The sequence below is a fragment of the Echinops telfairi genome, unplaced genomic scaffold (genome assembly GCF_000313985.2).
Source record: "Echinops telfairi isolate 266 unplaced genomic scaffold, ASM31398v2 ScPeMD7_7404;HRSCAF=8442, whole genome shotgun sequence".
In the NCBI taxonomy this organism is placed as follows: domain Eukaryota; kingdom Metazoa; phylum Chordata; class Mammalia; order Afrosoricida; family Tenrecidae; genus Echinops; species Echinops telfairi.
The window spans coordinates 2,665,932-2,681,787 of NW_022111304.1; the positions used below are offsets into that span (position 1 = coordinate 2,665,932).

Genomic DNA, 15,856 nt, shown 5'->3' on the forward strand with positions numbered 1-15,856 from the left:
AAAACGGAAATGGTCACAAGCTCACATTTGTTTGGTTCTCACCGGTATTAACAAAGGAAAACAAAATGAACCAAGAAATACTTGAGGGGGTGTCGCAAGATATGCAATCAGTAGGGTGAGAATCTCTGTTTCTCGCCTTTCAGTTTGTTAGTGACACAGGGCACTGCAGAGGTGGCGGCGGCGGCAGCTGAAGCCCCGGTACCCTTAGCAGCAGACACAACATTTAGAGCCAGGAGAGGGATGGGTTTCATGCCAAGCAGACTGGAGACACAAGGGGCGGTCGGAAGAGGGTTGGGGAGGCTGGAGGGTGCGTCGGAGGTCCCCGCTGTGGCGAGTGAGGGGGTGGTGGTGGAGGAGGAAGAAGAAGAAGGGGTGGAGGGTTGAGAGAGGTTGATGCTGAGGTGATCAGGGATCGTGACGGAGGCTGCCTGGGAGGAGGGTTTAGCGTTTTCTAAACTGTAACAGAGGAAAAAAGGAACAAAAAAAAAGGGTGGGTGGAAGGGAAGACCACAAACGGGAAAAAAGTACAGGACAAACTCCGCTTCAGTTATCAGTATGCGATTCTGTTAGCCAATTAAGGACGCTCTAATACCAAATCGAGGCAGTGCCTGTTTTTAACCTGTACCCCCCGCCCCCACCCTCTCGCCAGCTCCATTCTGGAGTGCGATGGCTAGCTGTTACACTGAAGAGAAACCACAGAACACCTACTTCCACATTCTCGGACACATTGACCCAGGCCCAAAAGTCAGAAAGGGGACTGTTTCGGATAGAAAAAGTATTTCATATGAAAACAGGAGAGAGGCCTCATCCAATCAAATGTCAATTACCCCTTTCAGTGGAAAATCAAGGGCTCAGTAATCTCTCATGCCCCTTTGGCATGTTAGATAGCACACTTTCATTGTTATTTCTACAGTTAATATTAAAGTTTCACACCCACAGAAAACTAAGTAATTATTAAAATGAAAAAAGTCAAGAGTCCAAAATAGATCACTGGAAAGAATGTAGCATTAAAAAAAAAAAAGCTGAGAACAGCCCTATAGATATGAACCAGCCAAACTTCCTTTCTAGCATGGGAGGGAGCGAGGGAGGGAGGGAGAGTGTGTGTGTGTGTGTGTGTGTGTGTGTGTGTGTGTAAAAATAAAAGGTTCTAGTTAACTGTTCTTCTAACAGGGACTTCACAGAACTAGGAAATGAGCTCAAGATTAAACGATTCATGTTCAAACAAACAAACAAAAACCCAGGTCTAAGTAATGCTGCTTCTACTCTTGAGATGAAGCTCCTAGGAATTCTTCCATCCTCAAACACCTGTCTGGCTGTCAATCCAGACCCAAGAAAGACACTTGCTGTAGTCTGTGAAAACAATCCACTTCAGAGGCAAACACGCCATTCCATGCTCCAGGGGTAGCTGCGATCCATAAAGGAAGGGACACAGCAAAATATTGATAAAAAAAAAAGACCTGGGATTGCTACCACAAATGATTAGAAATTCTCAATCCATTACCAAATGCAGCAGAGAAATAAACCCTTCTTGCATTAATAAAAACTTGCTATTTGCATTCGAACTGGGCCAAAACAAATAAAGTTATGTACATAGCTCATTTTTGATGACACATGAAGCTTTAGAACCATTCTGATCCAAATGCATCATTTCATAAATAGGATCCTCAATAGCTAGCCATACAATTCAATGAGGATGATCTAGAAGAGTGAGTGACTCAGGTCGGAAAACTAGGCAGGGAGTTGCACTTTCTAGAACGTAGCCATTGACCCAGACCAGAGGTTAGGCAAAGTAGGTGTGGTTTGAATATTATCTGACAATATACATGGCAAGCTTTCCCAAACACAGGAAGTAATTTCCAGTTTCCAAATCCTTGCTTCTTGCCACTTAGCACCTTCCACACGCCAATTAGAAGCAAACAAAAACCTTTGATTGTAAAAACGCACCTGTGAAAACCACACCATATTTTTAGGCAAGTAACAGGCAAGCCCTGTGGCTCCTGTTATCCGGGTGTTATATGCACGTGGGCACATTATATGCATAAAATTACAGCACTGTCATTTTCCAGAAAACATTAAAGTCTCTCGAGTGGTTTCATGGCTGCTCAAGAAAAGTGATCTAGACACAGAAAAGTCTTTACGAAAAAAGACTTTTAAGGCCCCAGTCAGAACTACCATTGGGGAGTAAGCTTGTAACATGGGATACTACATGGTCAACATACTGTACATACTCGAGTATAAGCCGACACGATTATCAGCTGAGGCACTTTACCACAAAAACTACATTAAAAATGTGCTGGAAAACTCAGCTTATATTTGAGTACATGCAGAAATTATGGCAATATAGGTGGTCCTTTTCTTTTAATACATTCCTTTCCTTTAACTGGGCCCAGAACTTGTAGCACTTCTTTTGCTCAGTAAAAACAAAATCCCTATGATAAGACTTCTGTTAATGTCAACTAAACAACATAAATAAGACCCTTGATGAATGGGGTGCTTACACTGACTTAAAATACAAATAAGCTATTAAGAATGTGACCTAAGGATATGAGCTGAAAGCAACACATAAAAAGGCCCTGTCCGATGCTCATTAGGCTGTGACCTGTCCAGCTACCATGTCAAGTGCAGTAGCATCAGCTAAATTTGGAGAAGGAAAATAAAACCTCAGCAAGTCATTTGGGGAAACACAACGGGCATTTCTGAATCACTCTAACACCCTCTCCTTTCCCTCCATCTCTGTATAACACTGGCAATTTGCAGGAAAAACAAACAAAAAAGCAGGTGTTTGTGGGATAAATAATGGCTATTTCAAAGAAAATGCTTTGCTGACACATTACTTCAAGCTTCCTGCAATCTGAATGCTTTATTCTATTACACTTCAGGCAGAGAAAGGGTAGGGACATTTAAAAAGCCAACCCAGTACTTTCTTACAAGCTTTACTTGTAACCCCCCCATGCTAAATCCCAAATAATACTACAGTTAATATACATTGTACCTTTCTTTCCCAGTTACATATAAAATGTTAGCAATAAAACAAAAGGGATATTCCCCTTACCTGACATTGATTAGATATTGAGCCAGGCTAATGCTGGCAGCAGATCCAGTGATGGTAACCTGCCTATCAGTAGATCCTTCCACTGGGTTCGCAATTTTGATCTGCGCCCCAGACATCTGACGGATCTCATTGATTTTGGCGCCTTGACGCCCAATTATGCAGCCAATCAACTTGAAGAAAAAGAAGACATAGCAAATTACACAACGTTACATGGCTAGGTCCACGCTTTCCATTCCACCCGTTACCCTACATCCTACAGCATCAGAACAAGACAATGGAAACTACTACACACCTCTCTTCCCAGACCTCGGAATCAAGAAGCTTTCTGTATGGACAGAGCACATGTCATACATAACCCTTGCTCTAGTTTTATGTAACTACTAGAGGTCAGAGCACACTTGGGGCTTGGGGCTAGCTCGCTTCAAGATCTATTAGTCAAGCCAATTACCATATATACTCAAGTATAAGCGGATCCGCCTACCAGCCAAGGTACACCTACTTTTACCACAAAAGCTGCATTAAGAATGTACTGAAATACTCAGCTTATTCACGAGTATATATGGTACTATACAGGCCACTTTGTACATATATGTGCCATAGAATTGTGCTCTGATGGATTTTCAAGACTCACAACCTTTCATATCAAGCCTATCTTGTGAATTCAAACAGATAACCTCCTAGTTAGAGGTCAAGCATGAGCACTTAGCAATCTGTACCACCCGTGTCCCCCTCCCTCCCGCCACAAACATTAATGCCTCCACACTATTTGGAGGAAAACAAGACTCCCACTGCTCAAAGCGATAATCCCCATGACAGAATAAAGCAAAGCCACATAGATAAAGCTAGTTGGGCAGCTAAGAACAGATGAAGGAACAGGTTACCTTCAGATTTTGGAAACAAGATCCTTGGACTCATTCTGCCATGATTACTACCTTCCTATACTGACAAGAGTTCTGGCTCTTTAATTTCTAAAGCTTCCATCTTAGAATAAAGGAAAAACCTTTATTTGTACTGCTCAAAGAAACTTGACTTTGAACAAATCCTAAGGCTTGTGAGGCTATAGACATGAATTAATTATTTGCCATTTCAATGTTAAGTAGTTACACGTGGCTAGTGGCTGCCATGGTGACCAGCACAGGCTTAGCATTCAAGGACCATTGTGCTCAAGGCTTTAGAGACAGTATTTTAACTCTATACATAAAGAAATGTTTGGCATGAAACTTTTCAAGAGGTCCACTTACATCATTTGGAATGGTGAGTTCATGAGAAGTAGTCTGAGCAGACGCATCCAAACCTGCTAAAAGACAGAAGAGAGCAAGGAAGTTCAATGCACAGGCTACAACCCCCACTGGTCTGCACATTTACCTAACAGAAGAAAACAAACTGGAAACCCAGCATTTGGCTGTTGGGATTCACCACTAACTTGGAAGCCTCCAGGGAGGAAAGAGGGGAAGGGGGCGTAGAAATAATGCTGGAAAAGGTTCTTCTGTACACTCCCCTCCAAGAGCTGACTTCATGCCATTTCCTGCAAAGCCCAGCATTTGGGGGTGGAAACAAGGGGCAGGGGATTATGGGATCCTCAGAGGACCAAAATCTATACATCAAGTCCTTCTGCACTTCTATACCTTCTCTGCTTAGCATTTCCTGCTTTTGTGTCCCAATTTTATCTGATGCTCACAAGCACCAGCGCCAGGATCATGCCTGCTACTGGGTACCATGGACTTTTGGCACGCATGCAGTTACTTTAAATGTACCTGTATCAGATTTACAACCCCCACCTCTATCCTAACCTAAACTTGAAGTTCAGATAGAATGAAATGGCAATCAGGTGAGAGAAGGTCATTTCTCCAGATTTATTCCCTGTCTTTAACTCAATTACTTTTGGTTTTTATTTTCCAAAGAAAAAGAAAAAAAAAATCCCATCAGCAAACATCCTGCCCATCTCTACGACACCTGGACTCAGCCAGGCCAAGTGGCTAACCCTCAAGCCTACTCCTGCTCTCAGCTGTGGCTACTTGTCTCTACATTTTTTTTTAAAGGGGGGTTGGCCAGATCCATCAAAGGACCCATGGGGGCACTAGGCCCACCCCTTTGCTCTCTCAGCTCCTCTCTGCCATGTGCATGTTGCTGGTATGGTTCATGGGCAGTGAAACAAGACTCCCACCAATTTATTAATATAACAGAATACTACAGATTTTTTTTTTTATCATTACCCCAATAGCCTTTCACCTCTGGAGAGCTGGATTCAATGCCTGTTAAGATACAAGTGAAAATGAGTTTGGTGGTCTCATCCTAACCCTATCGGACAAGTTATTCCTTATACAGAAAAAATTTAAAAATAAAAATAAAAGCCCCAAAACAAAATAAAACCAAACAAAAAAAAACAAACAAACCAATAAACAAAAACCACTACACAATTTGGCACAAATGGATTGTCTCTACCCAGGTCTGTGAATAGCTGGAGGAGAGAAAGGGGGTGCCAATCAGATCAAGTCAGGGTGCTTAGAAGAAATACCAGCCTACCCTTTTGCCTGACAAGCATCCCCAGACCTCACCCCCAAACCTTCCAGGGCTTTTTAAATTATCTTTATTTTGTTTCAGTAACTCATCCCAAATGAAAAAACATTGTAATAAACACATTACCTCCTTAGCCATAGTAGATTGGCAAGTTTAAACCAGCAGGAAGCTGGGCAACCAAGCTTGTTTTAAACAGATGTCAAGCAGAGACCTTGGGTCTGGCCTCTGCCTGCACTACACCTTACAGAAATAAACACTGAGGTATCCATACCACTGAATCCGGTGTTGCCATGCGTCATAGGAAAATGAGACTGTTGCATTGCCAACTGGTGCAGCTTGGTCAACTGCAGGGAGGAAACAGAAGTTGGCATTAGGAGAGTAACAGAGCCAGCGCTCAAGCACATTCAAATAGCAAAAATGCAGCTCTTGGTCCCCAGCGTTGATGATACTAAAACTCCAGTGGAGGGTAGAGGCGTGGCCTGAATCACAATTCTGGGGTTGGGCAGATGATGAAGAGTAAGGGTTAGAAATAGAAAGTGTGCCAGGGGAGAGAATAAAGTAAGAGCATTTTAGGTGTGTGAATATAAGCAGCAGCACCCGCCCAACAACCATTCCCTTGTGGGCTACTTAAAGGTGTTTGCAGCCATTGCAACAGTTGCCCCAGGGACAAGCACAGACAGGCTAGGTAAACAAACTGTGCAGTAGTGCTAGGGAAAACAAACCATGCAGGGTTCTGTCAGCAGTGGGATGAGGCAAGGAGATGAGAGGGCAGGGAGACTGCAAGGAGAGATATTAAGAAAGCAAACTAGGTTTACCCACCAACCCGCAAGCCCAATGAGCTTCACTAATCAGTTTATCTTCATCGTTGTAAAATGCCCTTGGCTGCTACCCATCAATCCCTTTTCTGGTCTAGGTCTCATCCTGGTGCTGACCACTAACCTAAAGGCAATTCAATTTCCCACATCTAAAACTCAGCTCATGAAAGGATTAGTAAGGGTAAAGGAAAAGTGCATAAGGAGGCACCCGTAGTCTGAAATCAGCACTTTTAAGTATTAGTTTTTAGTGGCAAGGAAAGTTTTGAGTAGGAATTCCCAGATGTTCCACTGTATTCCTACCCTCCCCTGTACATAATAACCCCATTCCCCGCTCTTCTCCAAATGTGTTAAATTGTCACCTCAGATTGAGGAAAACACAAGGGCAATTGACCTCCCTTAACCCAGGAAAGGAGAACTCCACGCAATGAGGCACAGTACACTACCAATTTAAACTGTTGCCAAAAGAGCCAATGGCAGTCTACCTTCTAACAGGAAGATCTGGAGCATGGGAGACAGCAGAAGCTAATCACCTGTTGGACGTGTCACTTACAGGGGGCTCAAATGCCAAAAGGCAAACTAAGTGCTACTACGCCAGGATTAAGGATTTGTTGTGTACAGTCTGAAAATACAAGGCTCACCTTGTGAGGAAAGCAATTTAACATTTCAATTGTTTTAAGACCCAACTCACTTCCGCTACTTGGGAGACAATTTTGGATGGGGGCGGGAGCTTTTTGAAACAAGAAGTGAAAACAAAACTTACATCTGGCTGTGGAATGGCATACTGTCCTTGAATGGTATAGGCCTACAAAAGGAGGAAAACAGTTCCTATTAAAAACCAGTCACGGACAGCCACCCAGTGGGACTGACACAGATTTCAACTAGCCAGGAAGCCAGAGTTGAACTAGAGAATGTGGAGGCCAGGGATTGAGGCAGTACACAGTATCTCACAAATACAGTCAGACCCAAGTTGGCCTTCTTTTAACACTTAAGATGACTATTTCCAGAAAGTCTATAAAAGGAGCCAAATTCCCTGCAATCAAAGGCAAATTATCTGTCTTAATGAAACAGAGGAATGGGATTAAACAATGCCTCAGTTGCCCAAGCCCCCCATCTTCCTCCCTGCATACAAATTAGCCTAAGAGGAAAGAGGTGTCTTCCCTCACCACCCCAACACTTCTACCAATCACAGTGGCTTGAATGATCTGGTAACTGCACAAACCTGCATGGCATGTTTTGAAAAACCTCCCCTTTTCCTACCTTTATTTTTTCTACAATTGCCTAATGAACTTTAGTGTAATGGAAGCTAGGCTGGATCACACTAATACTAGGGGAGCTGACCAGAGGAACACAGAAATCCCAGCGCTCCAAATCCTGCCTTCTCCCACATTCCCCCCATAAAAGGTACTTGCAGCTCCCACTATGCCCTCCTCCTCCCACACATAACCTCCCAAAACGGGAGCTGAGTCTTCAGGGCAGTGGGGGTAGGGATCAAGGAGGAAGGGAAAGGGATCAGGAAGGGAAGGAGTGGCTATTCAAGATGTGAAGCCTCTCACATCACAGTGGCCAGTACCCCCAAAGTACACCCAGGTAGGGGTAGGAGGGAGGTAAAAATGGGGTGGGAGAATGGGAAAGGGGGAAGAGGGGATTGAACCAAAAAAATAAAAAAAAAAAAAAAAAAGTTGGTGTTACCATCTGGTGGGCTACGCGGCCTGTGTGAAATGAGGTGAGGGGGGTCAATCCAGGTCCCCGTGGACAGGTGGTGTCCACAGCACAAAAATCGCCAGCGCCACTGGCCCCCGCGTGTTGGCAGTCTCAGCTGAGGCGGAAGGATTGAGTGAGCCTTGGAGACTGAACATCCCCTCTCACCTCTAGAGGTGGTCCCTCCAGGTCAGGGTTGAGGCACATGGACGGGGTGGTGTGGGGAAAGCTCGCACTGTCGCTGCCTGTGCTGTACCTGTCCTGTGGATAAATAGAGGATTTCAGTCTCCAGGGCTGTCAATCCGGCACCTTGTCACCAGCATGAAATTCACACAAAAAAAGAATTGTTTATTTTTTTTCCTTTAAAAAGGAGCTCACAACACAATTTGAAACGAGCTGTAATGGGTGAATTAAAAAAATAAAAATTAAAAAAAAAATTACCTAGTGGCAGCTTTCACACTGCACCTTTGGGTTACTTCAACAATAAAGGGGTAGGGCAGCTGATACCAGCTCCTAGTCAGTGTGGGATTAAGTGGCACCCCTCCAGAGCCCACTTTTCCACGAAGGAACAAAAGACAAATCCATCTGTGGACACTGCATGAACTGGTCCATTTAAAAAGGTCCGTGGGCATGATCCACGGGAGAGCCACTCATGGCAGAAGCTGCAAGCTTTTAGAGGGTGGTCAACTGAATAAAGGGGAGGGAGGTGGGAAAGCAAAGGGGGGGGGAGGAGGGAAAAGAGAAAAAGGAAGGGAATTTAAGCGAGAACTGTAAACAGATAGAGAGGATTGCGGCCACACAGCACTCTTTATAATCCCAAATGGGTGTGGGAAATCCAGAAGAGCAGGAAGCTGGAGTTCCTGGGGAGGAGGGGACATGAAACCTCTCCCTGCTACACTGTCTCTAACCCTTTCAATATCCTACCACTGAGAAGCCTACAACCAAACCAAATTTGGTTAGTGCCAAAAGCAAGGTTTCAAATTTGCTGGCCCAAGGGATGGCCGTGACTTAACTTCTAGTGAAAACTCCCAGAATTATACAACAATGTAGGTCCTCAAAACCTTGTTCAGTTTTATGCTAAGAGATTGACTTAAAAGTTATGCTTTCCTTACAAATGGCTCCCAATTCAAAAGTTGAATAACTGTGCTTTAAGAGACCAGCCCAAATAGAAAAAGGCACCTAAGCCTAGGAAGCTAACAAAGTGTCACTATTTACAAATAACGGACCTCCCTACCTACTCTTGATATAACCAAACAAAGCATAAAACTAATGGCGTTGGTCAGTTCGCTTATCACAGTCACCTGACTATATAATAAACCACATGCCAATGATCAAGTTTACGTGGGAGAGGAAGGAGTAGAGGTTAAGGGAGTGCTTTGGAGCGTAGTTGCAGCACCAAAGCACAGCATGCTATGCTGCCTCTGCCCAGCCTTCTATTCTTGCACTCTGAACTCTTACCCCAGCTGATTTCAGATATGCCATGTGGGTTCAAACCACTGTTTATGAGGATAAGAACCTGGGGAATGACACACTGAATTTGGGAGTGAAGGGGTAGGAGTAGGGGAGGTAAGGTGAGGGGAAGGAGAAGTTTGTAGGACTCTCAAGTTCATGGCGCCCATTTTGAGACCACCATCCAGAATCTCTTTCAGAGGTCCAACTCACTGCTACCTTTATTCAGACCTCTAAAGATCACCCCCACCCCACACACACATTTATGGATTGGGTGGGGACAGGGGGAGTGGTGATGATAAGTACTTTAGCCCTTTCTTCTAACCCACCACCATTGCCAATTCCAGCTCATAGCAACCCTATAGGAAAGAGTAGAACTGCCCCACAGGGTTTTTAAGGCTGCACATCTTTATGCAAGTAGACTGGCACGTCTTTCTCCTGGGGAGTGGCTCAGAGGTTCAAACTATCAACCTTTTAGTAAGCAGATGAGCCAGCACACTTTAAATTATCAAGTAAAAATTACCTCTTCCGAGTGCCCACAAAACTTCCACAGCCTGCTAGAAATTAAATAAGGGCTTGGCATTCATAGCTTTCTCCAGTATAAAAAATAAATAAAACTAAAAGCAAGTCAAACTATGGCCAGAGTACAGGTTTCAGCAAGCATGCAGAGTGGTCTGGTGTGGTGCTGGCAAAAGTCGACATTTCAAATATAATCTTTGATCATTCTAGTCCACCAAAAGAATGTTCTTACCTGACCACCTGCAAAGATGACTGGAGAACTGGACGGCTTGGGCCGGTACGGGATGGTCACGCCCTTCGGGGGGGACTGGGAGAGAGTCAGAGGGGAAAAAAACAAAAAGAGATAAGGTTTCAAAGCTGCTTCAGCTGTGTGGCTTAAGCTCACACAGGTCAGTTAAACTAAAAAATATGTATTATTTCTATCCCTCACCTACCAACAGTAGTCTCTGGCTAGAATCTCATCTCAAACCATCTTCAGCATATTTGCCTTTAATGTAAAATCATTTCTGGAGAACATAATCCCTTTCAAGACGGCTGTCAGCCCTTTAATTAGCTTAGGCATTTCTTCTAAGTTTTCTAGCAAATCTAATCAACATAAAAACCTGTTTGTAAAAAAAAAAAAACTCCCGTTTGTACCTAGGTACACTTTTGCTCAAATTTTTGTCTGAAGAGGAACAAAAAAATCAGAAAATAAAGGCCCATCTTAAAGATGACAGTCCTATTAATTGGTTAAATCCCTAATTAAAGTTTTTCTAACCTTTGAAAATTCTACTCTCTCTCCAACATGGAACCTACTAAAAAAAAAAAAAGCCCTTAATTTCCCCTACCCTTTAAGTCATTTAGAAATAACAGCATGACCACACTTCTCTAGTGTAGATATCACTGATTTGGAAAATAGTTATTTCTAATTACCAAAATCAAAATTTAAGAATATGTTAGCAATCCATGACACCAAAAGATTATAATCCCAGAAGGTAATTTTACTCTCATGTACACCTTTTGTCCAACAAGTGCATCCTGCCCTACCAAACTGCCAAGAATTACTGTGCCCCAAAAGATCACTGCTGCTTAACCTATTTTTGATCACAAGCATATAAAATCAAAGCTGGAGAAAAGAAAAACAAACATGGAGAACCTTCCCCACCTCTCCTGTTTTCTAACAGCGCCACTAATTCTAGTCTGACTATATGTAGTAAATCAGCCTCTCTCCCCAGGATTCCCAACCACCAGTTCTCAGCATGAGCCTGAAGGCTTACCTCCAACATGACCACGCAGATCTGTTTGACACACTCAATGATGGATTGCGGAATGCCAGCAATAGTGATGGCCCGCTCAGTTGAGTTGGGAAGCATATCTCCAGCAACCTGAACCTGAGCCCCTGTACTCTTTGGGGGTAAAGAAGGAATTCACAATCAGACAAAAACAGCTCATGTTCTTTCAATCCCTCCCACAGCAATTTTAATCTAAAATTCAGGAGCTATTTACCCCATCCCTATCTCCTCCTTTCCTATTATTTCCTATTCCAGATAGAACTATTTAATTGGTTAAAAATAAATTGGCCTGAGTGCCAAAAATAAGCCTAAATTTAACTAGATCAAAAAAGGAACCTTCTAGACACTTTCCTGAGCTAATAATAGCTTTTGAGGTCAAATACCACACCCACATATACCACTTACCTTTCATGCTCTTACTGAACAAAATTTTACATCAAGCCTGTTTTTATGTATCAGGCTCAGAATACATCAATGATCAAAACAAAATCCCCACTCTGGAGGTTCATATAATATACTACTCCCCAAACACAAGTTCGTTATACCTCTATAGTTTCACACCAATACCCAAAACATAAAAAAATAGCTTCCGTAATTCACTGTAACTTCAACCACCTCCATGGGAGTTGGATTACAACTATCCCAATATGCCTTTGCGTTTTGCCTTTTATGACTTAGAAATTTGACCAACAAAAGCAGTTCATATCTATCAAACTAGATGATGTAGAAATGAAAAAACTATATAGCCCACGTTGCCCAAGCATTTTAAGAAAATGGCAACTAGTTATAAATTAGAAAGTCTTAAGTTTTCCACATTGAGTTGCTGTTCAACTCTTATTAGCTACAAAATAACGTGGATAAACTTCATACCCATTGACATCGAGTTGATCTGACTCTGATACATCCAGAGCAGGTTAACAAGGTTCCTGAGGCTGTACATTTTTACAGGAGCAGGCAACCCAATTTTTCTCCCTTAGCTGAAGTGGGTTTGTGCCACCCAACTTGTGGTTACTTAGCAGCCCAACACTTACCAAAAGCATACCAGGGGTCCTTAAATATATGGATAGCAACTGCATTAATTTCACTTCCAATCTGATCAAAATCTAATCTTCTTATGATTTTAATGTTTTAAGCACTTTAACCTCATCAAAGGCAAACTCTTCCTAGGCATCCTTACCGATAGCTAATAGGAAGTCACTTTTAAACAATTAGTCGACATTTCTAAAATTAAAAATTTTTAATGACATTTCTAAAATTCTGAAATAACAAAAATTACTAACCTCTCGAATTTCTTTGATTTTGCAACCACCTTTCCCAATGAGAGAGCCACACTGACTCGCAGGGACCACCAGCCTCAGGGTGACTGGGGGCCTACTTGCAGCTGTGCTATTTGTCATAGAGCTGCTGATGTCCTACACGAGGGAGAAAGTTAAACCAGAAGGATCACGTTTAAACAGATTCTTAGGTATCCATACTGCCATGCAAGAACCAGTCAACCTTAACTTTATAAAGAAATCGAAATGTTCAAATACAGTCCCCTCCACCCAAAAAATACTATTCTCGAGTGAAGAAAAAAACTCCTCAGGATTTTATTTCACCCCAAGAGTACTTTTATCTTTGTAGGGAAAAACTTATTATTTTGAAAATTACAGGCTGGGCAAAGGAAAATAATATTGAATTGAAAATTAAGTACTGGGAGAAATGTGAAATAATGTTAATGTCAAATCGAGCCATCAATTTTGTCTTCTGGTTAAGATACTTAAGAAACTAGAAAGATTGCATAGTCTTTACCATTGTCTTAACTCTGGCAATATTACCAAAATAAAACTAGTACAATTATAGTTTAGAGCATTTGCCTCAATCACTATGTAAAAAGCAGTCTATCTGGAAGACTGCAAAGGATGTAAAATCAACCTTTGCCCTTATAATCTGCTGTATCCAAAGAGACAGCCTTCTTTAAACATCATTTACTTCTCACCTACTGTCCATGTAGTAGCCACACCTAGATTAAAACTTGGGCATAAGCTTCCACCCACCCCATCTTAATTCAAGGATAGGTTTCTTACTTGGTTAGAGAATCAATTTTTCTAATTAAAAAATATTTTTTAAAGACTCAGCTCTAGACTAACAGGGTCCTGCTGATCAAAAATAAAAGATTTTTGATCTTAACAAGGGTAAGATTTCTGGCACTGTAAGCTCCAACCAGGGAGCCAGAGCAGCTCTTCCCAGTGTTCTTTGGTGTCAATTGCAAGTGCTTGGGGGGGGGGAACTGAGGACAAGACCCAGGTCAACGACTGTTCAGTCTCTGAAGATTGTTGCTGGAAAAAACTTTCCTTCTGCTAAGACTCCCTTGGGTATGAATATTTCATTTCAGATAACCCAGTAAACAGACATATCTCCCCAGAAATGACCTTTTAAAAAAAATTACTGCACCCTGTGTTGGGAAATACTCACATTTAAATTATATGAGTATTCATTAGGGCCCGAGAAAGTTTGCTCAACTATGATTTAAGGGGCAGCAAAATTGACTAAAGCAGAGGTGATATACATAAAAACAAGTGCTTGAGAAATAAAAATAAATGTGCTTGTTTATCATTCAAGTATTTCCCACTGATCCCCTAGAAACAGTTTAGCAATGTTATCTGTTTGATTAGTCAAGTGATTTTTAATATTACAAATAGGATACTGAGAAGGAATAAAGGACCCAACACTTAACAGATTTTTATAATCCAATCTGTCCCAAAATTTTGAAAGCCTTTAAAAGAATAAAACCAAGCACTTTGGAATGCAGACCAAAAGGAAACAAAAACAAACCTCTTCCAGTTTGTCAATGATCATAGCAAAGGCTTTAAAGATGGCATTAGTGGGTCCAGCCAAAGTGATAATTCTCTCAGGACAATTTCCTTCTGAGATGTTGATACGTGCACCACTCTAAGTACGAAATAGAACCAAAACAAGTTCATCAGAAAGTGCATTTTTACCACCACTACCACCAAGTTGATTGTGACTTATAGCAATCCCACTGGATAGTTTCCAAGTTACTACATCTCTCAGAAGGTGTCTGTGCCACATTGTTCCAGCTGAGGCTTCAAACCTCCCACCTTTCAGGTACCAGCTGAGAGCTTTAACCACTGTTAGAGATCCTGTAAGCTAGATATACTGACAATTCTGGCACATAGCAAAACAATTTATCGTTTGAGACTGAATCTGTCTTCTTTCCTCCTGGTAGAACAGCTGGTGCCTCTAACTGTTGACCTGGACGTTAACAGCCCAAGGCTTATGCTATAGCACCACCAGCTCCTTGCACGCTACCTACCATATACACTCAAGTATAAGCCAAGTTTTCCAGCATATTTTTGGTGGTAAAATTAGGTGCTCAGCTGATACTCGGGTTGGCTTATATTCGGGTATATATGGTAATCCCTTCTAAATAAAAAGCACAAAGGGCTGACTACATCATTCTGATACAAGGCAAACAAAGTCACCATCACTTCAGTCTACAGCAAATATCTTGCCTGAATAATCCCTGAGATTTGCCAGAACAACATTCCAAAGCATATAATGTGTCACTACAAATAAGCCAGAAATACACCTTTTATCTTCTGTTGCGGTATTTCTTTCTAATCTCATTTTATTTCTTTTCCAATTTTTAACTTCCCATGGTAACTATCCCAGAACCCCAAACTCACCTCTTCCCGCATCTTCTTAACCGATTCTCCTTTCTGTAAGAGAAAAGACCAGTGTGAGCTCCATCCAATTGCTATCTCAACCAACGACTAAATAGTAATGAGAGTGGAAGTGAAATTGTCGTACCTTTCCGATGATACTGCCAACTTCCTGCAATGAAGAAACTAGTGTCAACAGTGTGAATAAGAGAACACTCAGGAGAAAGGTTAACACAAATAGGAAATCTTAACTGCCCAACTAACCAGCTATTGTTTCCTATGCTAAACAAAGTAGTGGGAAGATTTTAATATGTAGGAACTTTTTTTGTTTACAACTTACAGAGCTTTCTGAAGGCTAATGATGCAAGAATGACTTAAAAACATGTTCAACAAAATGTTTTAATAATATGAAACATATCTTGCCCCCTTTAAAGTTTCCTAAAACTGGACAGGGTTATCACAGGTCCAATTTATCAACATATTTCTGCAAGTCCCTCTTCCAAGAGATAACACTTTACCAGCTTCTGGTTAAATTGTCTACTCAGTGGAGCTTCGTAGCACAGCCGGTCCATTTTCCCACTGCATTCACATCTATCAGGCTAGAGAAGAGTGCTAAAGCCAGACATCCCACAGTGCTAATCTGATGAGCTCCAACATGCATGCCCTCTTTCCTGGCCCCTCCCCTAGCAGTTACTATGACCCAATTTCCCAAGCATCTGGTGCATACCTTTCCGTGCATAAGTAGCCGGATGGTGAGAGTGACATTTAATCCACCTTCAATCACACCGGTGTCCATGTCGAGCAGTGTTCTGGGGAGCTGGACTTTGAGTGGTCAAGTCTTTGGTCACTGGTGGGGGTGAAAGCCAAAAA

General features: G+C 42.1%; 1 protein-coding gene across 17 annotated transcripts in view; it reads right to left on the reverse strand.

The window, feature by feature from the left end:
- PCBP2 (poly(rC) binding protein 2) overlaps positions 1-15,856 on the reverse strand; it is a 19,231-nt gene extending 3,375 nt beyond the window's left edge. Inside the window, exons 1-14 of one of the 17 annotated variants that reach the window (XM_045296339.1) lie at positions 15,714-15,856; positions 15,135-15,158; positions 15,011-15,043; positions 14,136-14,252; positions 12,602-12,733; positions 11,307-11,435; positions 10,283-10,357; positions 8,251-8,343; positions 7,145-7,186; positions 5,841-5,913; positions 5,266-5,304; positions 4,294-4,349; positions 3,053-3,222; positions 7-456 (exon numbers count right to left, since the gene is read on the reverse strand). In XM_045296339.1, the coding sequence (XP_045152274.1) occupies positions 108-456; positions 3,053-3,222; positions 4,294-4,349; positions 5,266-5,304; positions 5,841-5,913; positions 7,145-7,186; positions 8,251-8,343; positions 10,283-10,357; positions 11,307-11,435; positions 12,602-12,733; positions 14,136-14,252; positions 15,011-15,043; positions 15,135-15,158; positions 15,714-15,782 (1,401 nt within the window). In that variant the 5' untranslated portion in view covers positions 15,783-15,856 and the 3' untranslated portion in view covers positions 7-107. Of the gene's footprint in view, positions 1-6; positions 457-3,052; positions 3,223-4,293; positions 4,350-5,265; positions 5,305-5,840; positions 5,914-7,144; positions 7,187-8,250; positions 8,344-10,282; positions 10,370-11,306; positions 11,436-12,601; positions 12,734-14,135; positions 14,253-15,010; positions 15,044-15,134; positions 15,159-15,713 lie in introns of those variants that run through there. The other 16 variants (XM_045296338.1, XM_045296337.1, XM_004716863.2 and 13 more) reach the window with 16 other exon arrangements.